This window comes from Venturia canescens, chromosome 7 (genome assembly GCF_019457755.1).
Source record: "Venturia canescens isolate UGA chromosome 7, ASM1945775v1, whole genome shotgun sequence".
Classification (NCBI taxonomy): domain Eukaryota; kingdom Metazoa; phylum Arthropoda; class Insecta; order Hymenoptera; family Ichneumonidae; genus Venturia; species Venturia canescens.
Window position 1 is genome coordinate 13,175,455 of NC_057427.1, and position 14,520 is coordinate 13,189,974.

The 14,520-nt window shown below is 35.6% G+C and overlaps 1 protein-coding gene across 1 annotated transcript; it reads right to left on the minus strand.

Moving 5' to 3' along the window:
- Window positions 1–298: 298 nt before the first annotated feature.
- Seipin (lipid droplet biogenesis associated protein seipin) lies at window positions 299–3,337 on the minus strand. The gene is made up of 5 exons (XM_043423467.1): window positions 2,732–3,337; window positions 1,906–2,051; window positions 1,515–1,717; window positions 959–1,241; window positions 299–757 (listed from the first exon to the last, which is right to left on the minus strand). Exons 1-5 carry the CDS (start codon window positions 2,950–2,952, stop codon window positions 603–605), a joined length of 1,008 nt encoding a protein of 335 aa, XP_043279402.1. The 5' UTR covers window positions 2,953–3,337; the 3' UTR covers window positions 299–602.
- Between the last annotated feature and the right edge of the window lie 11,183 nt (window positions 3,338–14,520).

Consider the following 14,520-nt stretch of genomic DNA (forward strand, 5'->3'; position numbering starts at 1 on the left):
ACATCTTCGTGAAAAAGTTCCAGAAATATCGATCTCACAATGGTTCACAAAACGCCAATAGTAATTTGATTTGCGTGCTATTTTGATACGAGAGTTCAACCAGTTCCGACGAAGAATGAATGAAATCGAGTTCAATTTGTGAATATTTCTTTCCGCTTTTACCGTGGACAGTAAATGAGTTGACCTTTCATTTTCCTTTTTTAAAAGTTCCAGTAATTATTCGTCGGAAGTGCAGATGAATTGAAATGCAAATGAAGAACAGATTGTTAGATGAAGGATCAACGTCGTTTCCGTCATCTAAATAAAAACAAACATTTTTATTCAAAATTATACAATACTTAACTGCATTTACAAATCTCAATTGTACGCTTCTTTTTCCTCATAGAATCGTTCGTATGTACAAATAATATGGATGATTCTACAAAGCAGTCAATTCATACTACAATTAATACGTAAAAAAAAGCTTCACATATGTTCAATTTGGAGATCGTGCTCCAAGAACTCTTCGATGGAATGTTTCGATCCAAAATATTACTAATCGATGTGTAATGAGTCGAAAATAATTTGTAAAGAATATTTCTTGTCTACCGAAATGCTGCCTCTCAACCTTCGGTATCGCTTATACGCTCATAATCTGCACCAAATTCTTGTATGTATCGAGGTTCGTTTGATGGATTCGAAGATTTCGTTGATTCATCTTTTGATTTACTCGCCTCCATTAGCGATGTATCTTCCAACGAAGACGAGTCCAGCGAAACTATACATCATTTTCGATAATCAGGATCATTGTTAAAATTAATTCAAGTCCTCCATCATTCAAAATGAAAAATAACATTTTTTCAATTAATTAAAATTCATGAAACTGCAATAGAGCGATAAAATGATATATTGGAACGTTAAAAAATGGGAAAATGAATTGACAGTGCTGAAAATGATCAAATCAAAGCCTCATACTCACAATCACTGTCCGATTTAGGATCCTTCTCTATGTTGTCACCCTTCTCATATTCAAATCCCGCATCACCTGCTGTTTCCTCATAGGCGAAGTGCAAATACGAAAGTATGCATACAAGTGCTATGAAAAACAGGTTCGTACCAATGCCAACAATGGCAGATAAAATGGGCCAATGAAACATCAGATAACGAAGACCTGAGAGATGAGCGTTTATTCCTAACGTTGCGGAGTAAAACTCAATGTGCCGTGATTGAATTTCTACATGAACGACTGTCACCGGATGACTCTGATAAAAATATGAACGAGAAACGAAAACGTATAAGTTAATTTGTCAATTGAAATTGAAGTCTCTATTATAATTTCCAACGTTTTAATCTGAACTCTCATCACAAACAATTCATGTTTTATGATATAATAAATTCGTGATTTGTGCTAATTCATTTGCGGAAATAAATCATATTTTGTAGGTAAACAAACAGATTATCGAAAATAAATAAGGTTTGTACACAGAGTGCATGCTTTGTTTACAATTTTTTTATAAAAAGAAAAATTGACTTACTTGATCCTCTTCAAAGTTACCAAATAATTCAAGAGTGACATACTGTTTCTCTTCGGCAGATCCGAATATCAGCATTGGCGAAAATGTAAAAGTTGTCAGCAAGTGGAGTAAAGTGCTACGATAATGTAACATCGCTGACCTGCAGGATTTGTCCACTAGGACACCATCCCGACTTTTCAACTGGGCACATACCATGAACATTCCTATAAATACAAAAAAGTGTTGAAAAACAGTTTTTGTATTTTGTTCCTTTCTGCATAATTGTTTCTGAACATACTACTTTCGTATGAACGTACAACAAATATTTCTCAGTTGCCTTCATGTTAGGCAATGAATATTTCTTTTTTCTTTGAATTAAATTTTTCATTAGTTTACCAAGAAAAATATTCACCAAGTTCTTTGTTGGCTGGAGATTCTGGCATTTCAAGATTTAAATTAACTTTATAGGGCTGCCCAACCATTAAAATTTGTTGCTTCTTTGTTAATTGCACATGAGCCGAAGGATAACTGCAGATGCCTTTATTTTTATCACAGGCTCTGTGGAAAAAAGTTGTCAGTTCATAAAAGAAACATGCTAGTTCCTTTTATATTTATTTTTCAATTTATTATTTTTAAACCAGATGTAAATGATTGAAAACATGATTTTCGTATGGTTGTGATTAGGAAAGGTTTGCTTCGAGAGTTGTTCTTAAATCTGCTCAAATTATAATTAAATCTTCTTCTCAATGTATAGTACTGAATTATTGATGTATTTCTTAATAAATACATTTTTCAAGTTGCCATTCAGATGTAACTGAACTTCTATTTCTGTGTATTCTATAGGATTATATTTGGTACAAAGATTTGAATAATTTCAAAAATATTGGGAGGAAATATATTTTACTATGTTCAGATTACTGAAATGCATATTGTCATGTTCCAAAAATTTGCTCATTTGTGCGTCAATGTTTTTTCAATTATTTAACATTTAAGCGATAAAAGTACGATGACCAATATTTTAGGAAAAATGTGATTCGTTAAATTTTGTACATATATACAGTAAGCGACAAAAGTATTTGTGCAGAGGATATGTTAAAACAAATGCCCTCTGTAAAAATGCTTTCGTCGCTCACTGTATATCTCAATTTTCTAAATAAATTTTAGCGTCCAAAAAACGTGCCAAGTTCAAAGGTGTTCGTAATTTTGATAAAACATTGAAAAGCGATATTGGAGCTCACTTGAATTGAAGATGAACCGGTCGTACGTATGACATGCTGGGCATGTAAGCATAGTAAAATGCTGTGTAGAGAAATATTGAAATCCAGACGACAACGACAGCGCTTATTACAATAATTCCACCTCGCATAAGAGCATCACGTGCCGATTGGACACTTTGAGACGTTTGTTCTTGCATTTTGAACCATTTTTCATTAATTTGACGGATTAACCTCGAAAACATGACTGTAACTAATGTCAACAACGTACATTCGGTTACACTGTAGATAGAGAACAAACGTTGTAAGCTTAGTAATCATCGGTACGAAGCAGCGTTTCGGCGCAAATCAGTTTGATAATTTTTTTGCTTCCAATTGATAAGAGGGTTATAATCGCAAATTATATATCAACAAATTTGTTTGGCCTGATAAACTGTGCCAAAGTACAAGACATAGAATTTTGAATAAAGTAATAAGAGAATGTTGTGATTTCGACATTTACTGTAGAGGTCAGTACTAGTCAATGTGATTTTAGAGAGATAACCGAGATAACTGAAGGTGCCGTTGTTGTCGGTGTGACCACTGTGACCAGCAGACGACAGAGCTGTCATTGACTACGTTACGTTTATGGCCTCTGCACACTGCACGCGATGAGCAATGAGCGACGAGCGATAGCCAATGAGAGCTCTGCTTTTCTGGCCATCGTCCGGAACATCAGAGCTCTCATTGGCTATCGCTCGTCGCTCATCACTCATCGCGCGCAGTCTGCAGAAGCCATTACACGGCACTTTTATTCCGGTTTTGTATATACAGACGAGTATATTTATATATATCAATAAATATGTATTTTGTATATCTACATTGATATAGCAAAACTGGAATAAGGCCCGCTACACACGGTAATAAGTTTGTATGGTGTGTAGTGCGCCATAAATTTAAGATAGCTCAAACTTCTGTTCAATGATTGCGCTATGTTTCAATACTACATCTACACGTTCAATAATATTGTGCAATCACCTATATTGCGCAATATTATTGACCGTGTGTAGCAGGCCTAAGAGCGCCGTGTAAACGTATAGTCAAAATTAATGAGTGCAGCTAATTCAGGACAGCATTATATTAGATATTTTGTATTCCAAATGAGCTTCCTTTTCTTTACTTCATCGGACATCGTACTTATGATTACGCCGAGACCGTGGCCGTGTTCCGATATCGATTGTGAGTACTGTAAGTTCTATACCAAAGCACGTATTCGCAGCTCGCAGTATTCACAGTCAATATCGGAACACGGCCCGTATCGTAGCAGAGGCAAGATGGTTACGCAGTCGGTAAAAGAAATCCCTACGCTAAGCGTCTAAGGGATATAGGGATCTTCAAGTTTTTACAAATCAAAACGCTGTTTGGTTTTTTGATCTCAGATTTGTCCAATCCCCCGGAATCGTGAAGACCATAGAGAAATATATATGGGTCGTTGAAGAGTAGCTTTACACCGAATTTACCCATGATATCATAGTAAAAGAATTCTTTCACATAGTTGAAATGCCAATGAATAAACCCTTCAAATTACAAAAGTCGTTTTTTTTCCTCACCGCAAAAAAATCGCGAAAAAACCCAGAATAAATTAGGCTACCACACGGGGTGATCCCCTTATATATATTTACTATTATAAATCGTAGAATGGATCACTATTTTAGAGAATTTTTTAGAAAAAATAAAAAATGGCATTCACCTTTATAAAAGTTTTTTGTACTTTAGAAGCAACTTCAAAAAAACGTTGACATTGTCAATTTACAATTTTTTTCATATTTTTAAGTGAAAGTGCTCTTCAAAACACAAAAAAATGATATTGTGATATTTGTTGCTATCTCAGTTAGTTCACGAATTGTCCGGGTTTAAATGCTTTCAAAACTTCCAAAACCCACGTTTTTTTCGAAAATTATAACGCTCGATAGAGAAGAGATAAAAATCTAACAATTGGTGTGGATACTCCTTTCATGGAATAATATTTTATATAATAAAAATAAGAAAAATAAAAAATAATTGGAGTCACGGCCTAGGTGAAATGGCTCTTATGTATACTAAGAAATATATGTTCCCTCCGATACAAAAGTACTAAATGTATAAGAAGAGAGTAAAAGAAAGAGAAAAGGGTTAAGGGAAACACTGAGAAAATAGATAAAAAATAAAACATATGAATAGAAGACTGTAATTTAGTCTCATGGAAGATCCAAGATAAATGTTAAATAGGAATATTAATATTCCTTAATTGCTCCCAATTTTCATAATTGCTCCCCCCTAGCAATAATGCATCCAATAATACTCTGAGATTCTGGGAACTTTTACAAAATAACTTTATTAATGGTTTAATTTTTGGCTTTATTAATGGCGTCATCAGAATCATGATTGGAATTGGTGGAAATAGTTAGAGATAAGGGTCTAGGTCGATAGCAAATTAGCGGAATTTGGATGGATAAAACCATGAGGACGAGGACTTTGATTAAATTTGAGTTAAACCCGGAAAGAAGCAGCCGAAGCACTTAGCCCACTAAACTTGGGGCTTTCGTAAGTTCGAAAGCAGAGATTGTTGTTTTTATAATTTATAGGAGTTTTAGATAATTGTGAGAGGATAATTAAGTTTTTCTTTGTTCTAGTTTCTTAGAACTCAAGATGAAGTACTGGACTTCGGTTGAGGATGAGAATTAGATTTAAAAGTTGATGGATATCGAAAGTCTGGGAAGCAATATTAGCCTTTTTACTATTGTGAAACTGACGTTTAGCTTCTTTGAAAGAAAGTTTATTAACTAATTAGAAACTATTACTCTTTTTATAAGAGAAGAATGCCGGAAATGGCTTGAACAGAGGAGCGTGGTCCTGGAGACAATTTGAACAAAAATTGAGTGTTGTGATATTTTTTCTTTTATTTTCTTTAAACTTCTTTAAACTTAAAGAACAATTTTAGTCCCCTATTTTTATAGGCAATCAACCTATGATGACACCTATTTCTTCATAATTCTAATTATTTTCGTAAACGAGCTTTATAAAACAAAATTAGATCGAGAATACGCAAACAAATCTTCGGTTGGAGAAACAATCGTTTTTCAATTTTCGATGGAGATATAAACTTAATCTATATATAGGGTAATATGGGGCAAAATGGAGACATGGAGCAAAACGGACTTTCCCGAAACTGAAATTTCATAAAATGCATAAATTTTTTTTTTCGGTTCCAAATCATGTCCTGACCATAAATCATGGTAAATTGTTGAATTCCATGGTGGCATCCCTAAACAATTCAAGTTTCAGAGCAAAATAGATCCCAAACTACTTTCCCACTATGCATTCGCTTTTTTGACTTATTTTTAAAATCCACAATAGTAATCAAAGTACGAATAAGGAAAAAAGGTTTTTTATTCATTTTTTACAAAAAATCGCACTCATAGCTGACATCTTCGTCTTCAACACCTGTACACAAAGTGTGTGCCCATTTTTTGCATGTTACACAGTAAATCCAATCTTCGGAGGACGACGAATAAAATGCCTTCGCAAAAAATGCAAGACACATCTTCAGAAGACGAGGATTCGGCTGTCTTGGTGAGCTTTTTTTCTGTCTGCTAAACTGCTACATTTCGAAAAATTTCGATATTTCGATTTTTATGCCTCTTGGAGGCTGTGTCCGTTGTGCCCTAGAAAATTTTTTTGAAGAAATTCCGGAAACTAGGACCATGAATCGATGGTGGGAGTCCGATATAGTGCGAACACTAAATATACCCCAGCACGATGGACCCAAAGTTGATTTTTTGCATTCCTCAAAAACATGACAGAAATGGGATATAAGATTTGACTCATTTTTTTTCATTTACATCCAAGGAATGGAGCCTGAGTGGTCCCATTTCTTTTCCCATATTACCGAGTTGAGAATCTATTCGGGAACAGTCCCTCAGAGCGGCTGTATTTCGAAAAATGTCGGTTTTTCGATTTTTATGCCTCTGAGGGGCTGTGTTCTTTTTGCCCCGAAATTTTTTTTTACGAAATTCGGGAAACAAGGACTGGGGATCAATTTTGGGACTCAAAAATAGTTGAAAAACCATATGCTCATCAATGGAACTTGTTTAAATCCTTAAGTGTCCATTTTGCCCAATAATACCCAATAATATTTATCGATACGTATCTTTAATTCATCTCTTGATGCGTCGGAGAGTCTCTTCTTTCTTTGGAATTTCCCACCTGATGTCGTGCCTCTGGCTTTACCCGGCCGGGATTTTGTCGACGAAGAGAATAAGGACGCCAGCCGTCACGACGGTGAGGAATTCTTCGATGATTTTTGATTGATTCGTATCGACGACTCATCGACTTCTGACGGGGAAGCGGTCGATGGAGATTGCAGCGCTTGACTGAGATCCCCCCACTCTCTCACTCTTCTTCTAACGAAGAAGGCGCAAAATTGAAATGGAAAACGCTCATTACATCATCCCCCGAATTTCTTAGACGGTACATAATATTACCGGAGTAGAAATGATAAAACGTATTTTCATTCATGCTACAAAGCACACATCCCGACTCCATCCCTCGAAGGATCTCGTCCTAACAATTGATTGGACATTCACTCGGTCTCACACTCCCTTGCTCGCAAAGATTGACCTTTTTTTTTACAATGCATAACAACATAATCAATATATTAATTTATTACAAATTTCTCATCTATAACAGAGGTCACTTAAAACTAAGATTTCAACAAAATTACGTTTCGTCCAATAACAATATTAATGAGGACTAATTTGAGTCCTGCGATTGTTCTGCTGTTCGAAGACAGTCGGAGAACAGAGAGAAATGAGCAAAATGGAAAATGCGAACAAATAGGGTGATAAAATTCAATTTAAACCACCACTATCAACGGCGGCCAGGGGTTCACTGTTCTGGACATAATATTTACGTAAGCTCGTTCGATTATTAGTACCAATTATTTTTTGAGTCTCTGGATTTTCAAGAACGAAAGCGTTAGAGCCCATGACCCTCTTAATCTTATACGGGCCCTCATATAAATGGAAAAATTTATAAACTACACGATCGTTCAGACTAAAAAGGTGTAGCACTCGCAACAAGACTAAATCCCCCACATTCAATTCAACCACTTGTGATTTACCAGTCTGCTGTTCCTTTCGTGATTCAAACTTCTTTTTCAATTGCTCTTTGGCGAAAAGAATCATTCGTTCGTGCGAAATTTCGTGATCAGGTGGAAAGAAAACGAGGTCCGATATCTCATCGCGGATTTTCTTACCGTAATGCAACTCGAAGGGAATCATTCCAGTACTCGTATGGGTTGTGTAATTCAAAAGTTCTTCGATTTTATTGAGGTAACGAGCCCATCTGGTGTGTTGATCGGAACAAAATGTACGAAAGAATCTCTCTAATTCCCGCATAATCCTTTCAGTGGGGTTAGATTGGGGATGACGAATAGAGGAATGTATGACCTGAATGTTAGTCTTTTAAAATTCATTTTTCCAAAGAGCGGAGGTGAACTGGGATCCGTGGTCGGCCAAAATTCTCTTAGGCTTGCCAATGCTTGGAACATAATCTTCAAGAATTTTTTTCAAAACTATGCGAGTTGTTACTCGTTTAATTGCACACAATTTTACAAGTTTAGAAAACACATCCAGAACCACGAATATGTATTGAACTCCGTCAGACGATTTTGGTAACGGACCATAGAAGTCGATCGTTACCAAATCATTAGGGTGTTCCGATTGAACGAAACAAAATTTACCAACAACAAATCGCACCTTAAAACATACCGTTTTATATCTCTGTTCATTCCGCGCCAATAAAAGAATCATCTGAATGCTCACGCTTCACGTTCTTGAATCTCAGATATCTATCAATATCCTCAAAAAACTCGAGAGGATTATTATTTTGACAAAACTGAGGAGTTTTTATATTAATATGAAGATATTGTATGTGGTTTACCAAACCGTGAGCCAGCTGATCGCCGATGACGGGCTCCGCTTGTGTTTGAACATTGCCGGGATTTTCTGGCCTCTGTGTATTTGTAATCTGTGTAGCTTGTAATCTCTCGAATAACTGCCTCTCTTTCTCTAATTTCTTTCGCTCTAGTTTCAAGCATTCCCATTCTTCGCTGATTTCTCGCTGTTGATCGATACAATTATCCATTCTCGTTGATCTATCTTGGGAATTCAAAGGACGGTTAAATATATCGACAATATCTGTTATTTCTAAATTTTGTTTTCGTGTTACTTTTAATTTCTTATGACTAGGCGATGCTTCGTGTGTTGTGTACCGCTTGAGTGATGCTCTGGTGAGCTTCGGTTCAATAACAACTTTTTTCTTCTTGGTTGACATAAGCACGTTAATTCGTACCACTAGTTGGGCGCCATTGTAATATTTTTTCTTTTATTTTCTTTAAACTTACAAGGAAAGGTACTTTAGTGTTCCCCTCCAATTTTGATAATTTTTTTATATGTTATAGTCCATCGAAAAATAAGAGACACGTATTTTTTTTTATCGGCGGAAAAACGTTTCTAGGGGGTGAAATCATCCCTTGAAGTTGAGACCTCCGAGGGGTACTTTTCAGGTTTCACCTATTTCCACTTGAGATAATCGAATGCACCCAAATGGATAATTACCTTAATGATAAACGATGAAAAATGCAACTGGTTTCACATCGGGGGGTTGCATAAGAAAAAAGTTATAGGGGTTGAAATTCACAAAATCGTTATAACAAAAAAACTATTGCACCTATCTCGATGAATTCAATTGCATTTTGAAGAGGGTAAAAAAATAGTAGATACGGGTTTTTGCGTTTTCCTCGCAAATCAAGTTAAGGGGGTGAACTACCCCTATGTATGTTTACGCTTAATCTCAATCAAACGGCAGTAATTCTTTTTTTTCTTGTTTCCTCTCCTCGTAATACGTTTTTTCTTCAAATTTACAACATCCACATATCAACAGATGGATGGATTTTTCCTGCAATTACATTTTCCTAACTGGTGAAAGTGATAGAACCCAAAGTATGCGTCCAATCTTAATGGTTTGTTTTTTATTTGAAGGCATTTTGAGACTCTTCTAGTTATACTTAAAAGATTCTATTCAAAATTTATTTAAACAATGGATTTGATCTACTTGAGCAAGGAAAATTGGAAAAAATCGAATTTTTCCGTTGAAAATTCTACCATTTTATGAATTCTTTATTTTTTGTAACTTTTTACGGTATTCATACGAATTACATCCATAGTTTAAAAGAATTCACTTATTTATTTTTTCCGCGAAAAATTATAGATTGGATAACTTTTACGAATAACAATTTTTTTTATTAGTTAATAATGAATAAACCACAAGATAAATTTAAAAATATGTATTTCTTATACTTTTCACAAAAATTTCGTAAATACTGACGTATTTTCATAGTTATCATATCTCCCCCCTCTACTTGACGGTGTTATTTCGGAGTCACCTCTGTCCGGTCTGTGACTCGCTCCCAAAATTAGATTTGAAATACGACGCAGAAGCAGTGATAAAACTGCGATCGCGGAATGTATTCACCACAGTCGGTTATTTTTATTTTACACAAAAGAAGTGCCTTACAATTCGAGACTATTTAAAACGAAGTTGCAAGTATTAATCAAAATGAAGATAAATCCTTTGAACGTTATTAGAATGCTTCTCGCAACTTTTGAAGTTATGCGTTTACCGGATTCGCCAGTGAATAACGATGAAATACAGTTGAAAGAAAACTTTGAAAATATTTTGTTGACTGCAATGAACGAATACAGTGGTTTTGAAGTGGTAGAAGAAAATTCTTTGGATTTTGAAGAACCGTTCAAGGATTGGGAAATGGAAATTGTTGAAGATAAGGAGTGGGCAAACGCCTTGCATGAACCAGAACTTCCGCCTGATACATGCACTCGTGATGACGAAGATTTATCTTACGAATACAAATTAAGGGCCGTTCAGTATTGGCGCAGCGGGAAGAAAGGAAATTTAAGTCTGGGCAGTGTTAAATAAAAGTTCAAGAAAGTGCAATCTATACGACAGTTGCGGCGGTGGGCCCACAATTTGAACAAGGGGGGGACATACAAAGAAAAATTAGCACGAATTTGTGGATACACTTTGGAAAATTTCAAAGCTGCTGTGGATGCTGGTTTAATAGTGCACGATTCCGATTTAAAAAAATGGGCCTTGCATGCTCAAAAAGAAGTAGGGCATACTGATTTTCGTTTCAAAGCATCTCGTACGTGGATAAACTCATTCAAAGCAGCTCATCGTATCGTATCGAGAAAAATTAATAAATTCATTACATCCAAAACAATTGAAGATGGAAAAGTCTTGGAACAACAAAGTCAAAAATTTGTCTATGACGTAAAGCAAAATATGAGAACGTACGAATTGTCAAATACATTTAACGCAGATCAGAGTGGCTTCCAACTAGAAATGCATTCAGGAAGAACTTTAGCGATCGAAGGAGAAAAGCAAGTACAATGTCTTGTACAATCAGTCTCTTCTACGACTCACAGTTACACTATTCAGCCGACTATATCAGCTGAAGGCAAGCTGCTATCTCCTCTATTTTTAGTTTTAAAAGAACCAACTGGCAAGATTGGTCCATTAGTGGAGAAAACGCTTTTCAGACCCGATAATGTGTACATAGAAGTATCCAAGTCTGGGAAGCTTACTTCAGGTATAAATTACATCCACTGTTTTTGTGTAAACATTTTTTCGATTGAAAAAATAATACGTTTTTCTATTTTCAGATCATTTTAAAATTTGGTTGGAGCATGTATTTTTCCCGAAAGTTGGCCCAAAATCATTATTACTGATTGATTCTTGGACTGGACACTGTCCCCAAGCTGTACTTGATGTGAAACCTTCAAATAGAGATGTCAAAGTAATGATTATACCTAAAGGAACTACCGGAAAAATCCAACCCCTCGATGTTTTTGGATTCCGAATATGGAAAAATTTTGTTAGACATTTTTCTGATAATTGTCTTTTGATGAATTATGATATTAATTTGCATTTGAGAAACAATATCATAAAGCTGCAATCACTCGTTCATAACCAACTGTCGTCACCACGTTATATCGATCTTTTCAAATATTCTTGGTACAAAAGTGGTTACATAGAAGAAAAACCAGCCAATTTTGAAAATCCTGTAGACTTTGCATTTGGAGATTCTTGCAACTCACATTGTGAAGTTCCAGGATGTGAAAATGTTGCTATTGTTCGCTGTTCCTGGTGCAAAAAGTCGCTATGTTTTAAACACTTTTTCGATGATTATCATTACTGCAGTACTTACAACGGTTAATAGAGCACACCATTATATGTTCGCTTCTATTTATCGCTATGGTGATTATTTTGTTAGACTGTTGACATATTATTAATAAAAGATATAAGCATATTGTACACTTTTTTTTACTCGACTATGTAGTTTTTCTATACGTCATCCCAAAACTTGGTCTTATCAACCGGAACGAATATGAGTATATGTGTAAGCGCTTATCGTATGCCTATGTTATTATCTCATTGCCAAATATAAATCGGTCAGAATTATCGATAAGTCAGATATAAATACTTTTCCATCTGAAGATTCACCTATAAATAAGTTGGCATTTAGATAAAATCGTTCATTGAATGTTATATCCGCAACATTGTTGTTGTAAATTTGAAGAAAAAACGTATTACGAGGAGAGGAAACAAGAAAAAAAAGAATTACTGTCGTTTGATTGAGATTAAACGTAAACATACATAGGGGTAGTTCACCCCCTTAACTTGATTTGCGAGGAAAACGCAAAAACCCGTATCTACTATTTTTTTACCCCCTTCAAAATGCAATTGAATTCATCGAGATAGGTGCAATAGTTTTTTTGTTATAACGATTTTGTGAATTTCAACCCCTATAACTTTTTTCTTATGCAACCCCCCGATGTGAAACCAGTTGCATTTTTCATCGTTTATCATTAAGGTAATTATCCATTTGGGTGCATTCGATTATCTCAAGTGGAAATGGGTGAAACCTGAAAAGTACCCCTCGGAGGTCTCAACTTCAAGCGATGATTTCACCCCCTAGAAACATTTTTCCGCCGATAAAAAAAAATACGTGTCTCTTAGATTTTGATGTAGAATAACATATTCAAGTTTCATTAAAATCGGAGGGGGACAGCGGAAAGACTTTCCTTTGAGTGAAAAATGTAATACATCAAAATAGGCCGTCTATAAAACCAAATATCATATCAACGCATAAAAATTATCAGAGCAAGGGGAAAGAGTTGGCCGAACGCAATAATACTAGAGTCACTACACACTATTACTATAGGCCCCTCTTGCGCAGCCTTTGAAGCAACTGAGTCATACTATTATTATATTATGTATAATATTTTCAACTTCTTATGCACCCTTACTGCAGGGGGGTAAACCACCCCTGACATTCATAATTTTTTGGTATAAAAAAAATTGTCATTCGATTTCAATGGAACAAACAACATTTTGAAGAGCAAAAAATTAGAGATGACGTATCTTTGGATTTTTCCGATAATAAAAATTCTGGGGGTGAAACACCCCTTAAATCTCAAATTTCATATTGCGCGCCGCATTGCATATTGGTCTCATCATCATTACTTATCGACTTATATACTAAATAATATCTATCTCGCGTGTACATCGGCTGCCATCATAATCAGATAGAGAATTGAATATTCTGGTATGCTTCACCTTTATACAGAAGTGTTAATATCTCTTCTATTTATATAAGTTTCTATTTTGAACGCTTTACGAAGATAAAAAATCTCAAATATCAAGAGTCGCAATAGTGGATCGACGCCTATTATATTCTTGGAAAAGCCAGCTTGCTCAGGCTAATGCTTGAGGGGTATCCAAATAACAAAAAAATGCTGTTTTCGTGGTGATATCACATTAAGCCTCCCACTCAGGATAAAAAAGCAAAAACTGCCTTCATATCACTCCAGAAGTTAAGTTGCTGTTCGACTGTTGATCAGTCATTATCGTGTCCGCTATCGTGAATTTCATATCGTTATTATAATATCGATCAATCCAATGAACGTAATAAGACTGCTGTTTCTTATATTCGAAGTGATGAACATTCCTGACAATCCTGTTAATAATTATGAAGTGGAATTGAAAGAAAGTTTCGCGGCAATTCTGAAATCCTCTATGGCAGAGTTCAATCGGCTAGAAATCGTCGAAGATTGTTACCATCATGATCATGATCGACTGTTACCATCATGATCAGCACCCTTTGACTTAATAAATTTCTAAGCCCCAACGACAGTAACCTAACAATCGACGAAATAAACCAGATACAAAATAAAAGAAAATTTAATACACCAAAATAGGCCTTCCATAAAACCAAATACCATATCAAGTCATAAAAATTATCAGAGCAAGGGGAAAGAGTTGGCCTAACGCGATAACACTAGAGTCACTACACACTACTACTATAGGTCCCCCTTGCGCAGCCTTCGAAGCAACTGAGTCATACGCGCTGCGCGCATCACCAAAACCTTAGGGCAATCCTTATCACACAGTGTGGCACGTGCATAGCAAGACTAAAATTATGAACAAGAGACAAAAGGATGATTTCTGTGAAAAGTCATAAAAATGGCATTATTAAAGCCACGAGTATCTTCTTTTCAAGGCCCGCATAATAAGTCAACCTTGGAAACTCTTAGCTCACCCCTCAAGGCATAAGAAGTCACGCGAGCCGATGTAGCGAACCAATCAGAAGAACAAGTTGCAGATGGAAGAAAACTTATAAACACTCGGACGCTGGAAAGGCAGTGTCTTTG

Excerpts from the sequence above, each read along its gene's own strand:
- Seipin (XM_043423467.1), bottom strand. The coding sequence starts at position 2,952 with ATGTTTTCGAGGTTAATCCGTCAAATTAATGAAAAATGGTTCAAAATG. Across the intron at positions 1,242-1,514 it reads GTAACTTTGAAGAGGATCAA|AGTCATCCGGTGACAGTCGT; the intron begins GTAAGTCAATTT and ends TATTTTTATCAG. Across the intron at positions 758-958 it reads TCCTAAATCGGACAGTGATT|TTTCGCTGGACTCGTCTTCG; the intron begins GTGAGTATGAGG and ends AATGATGTATAG.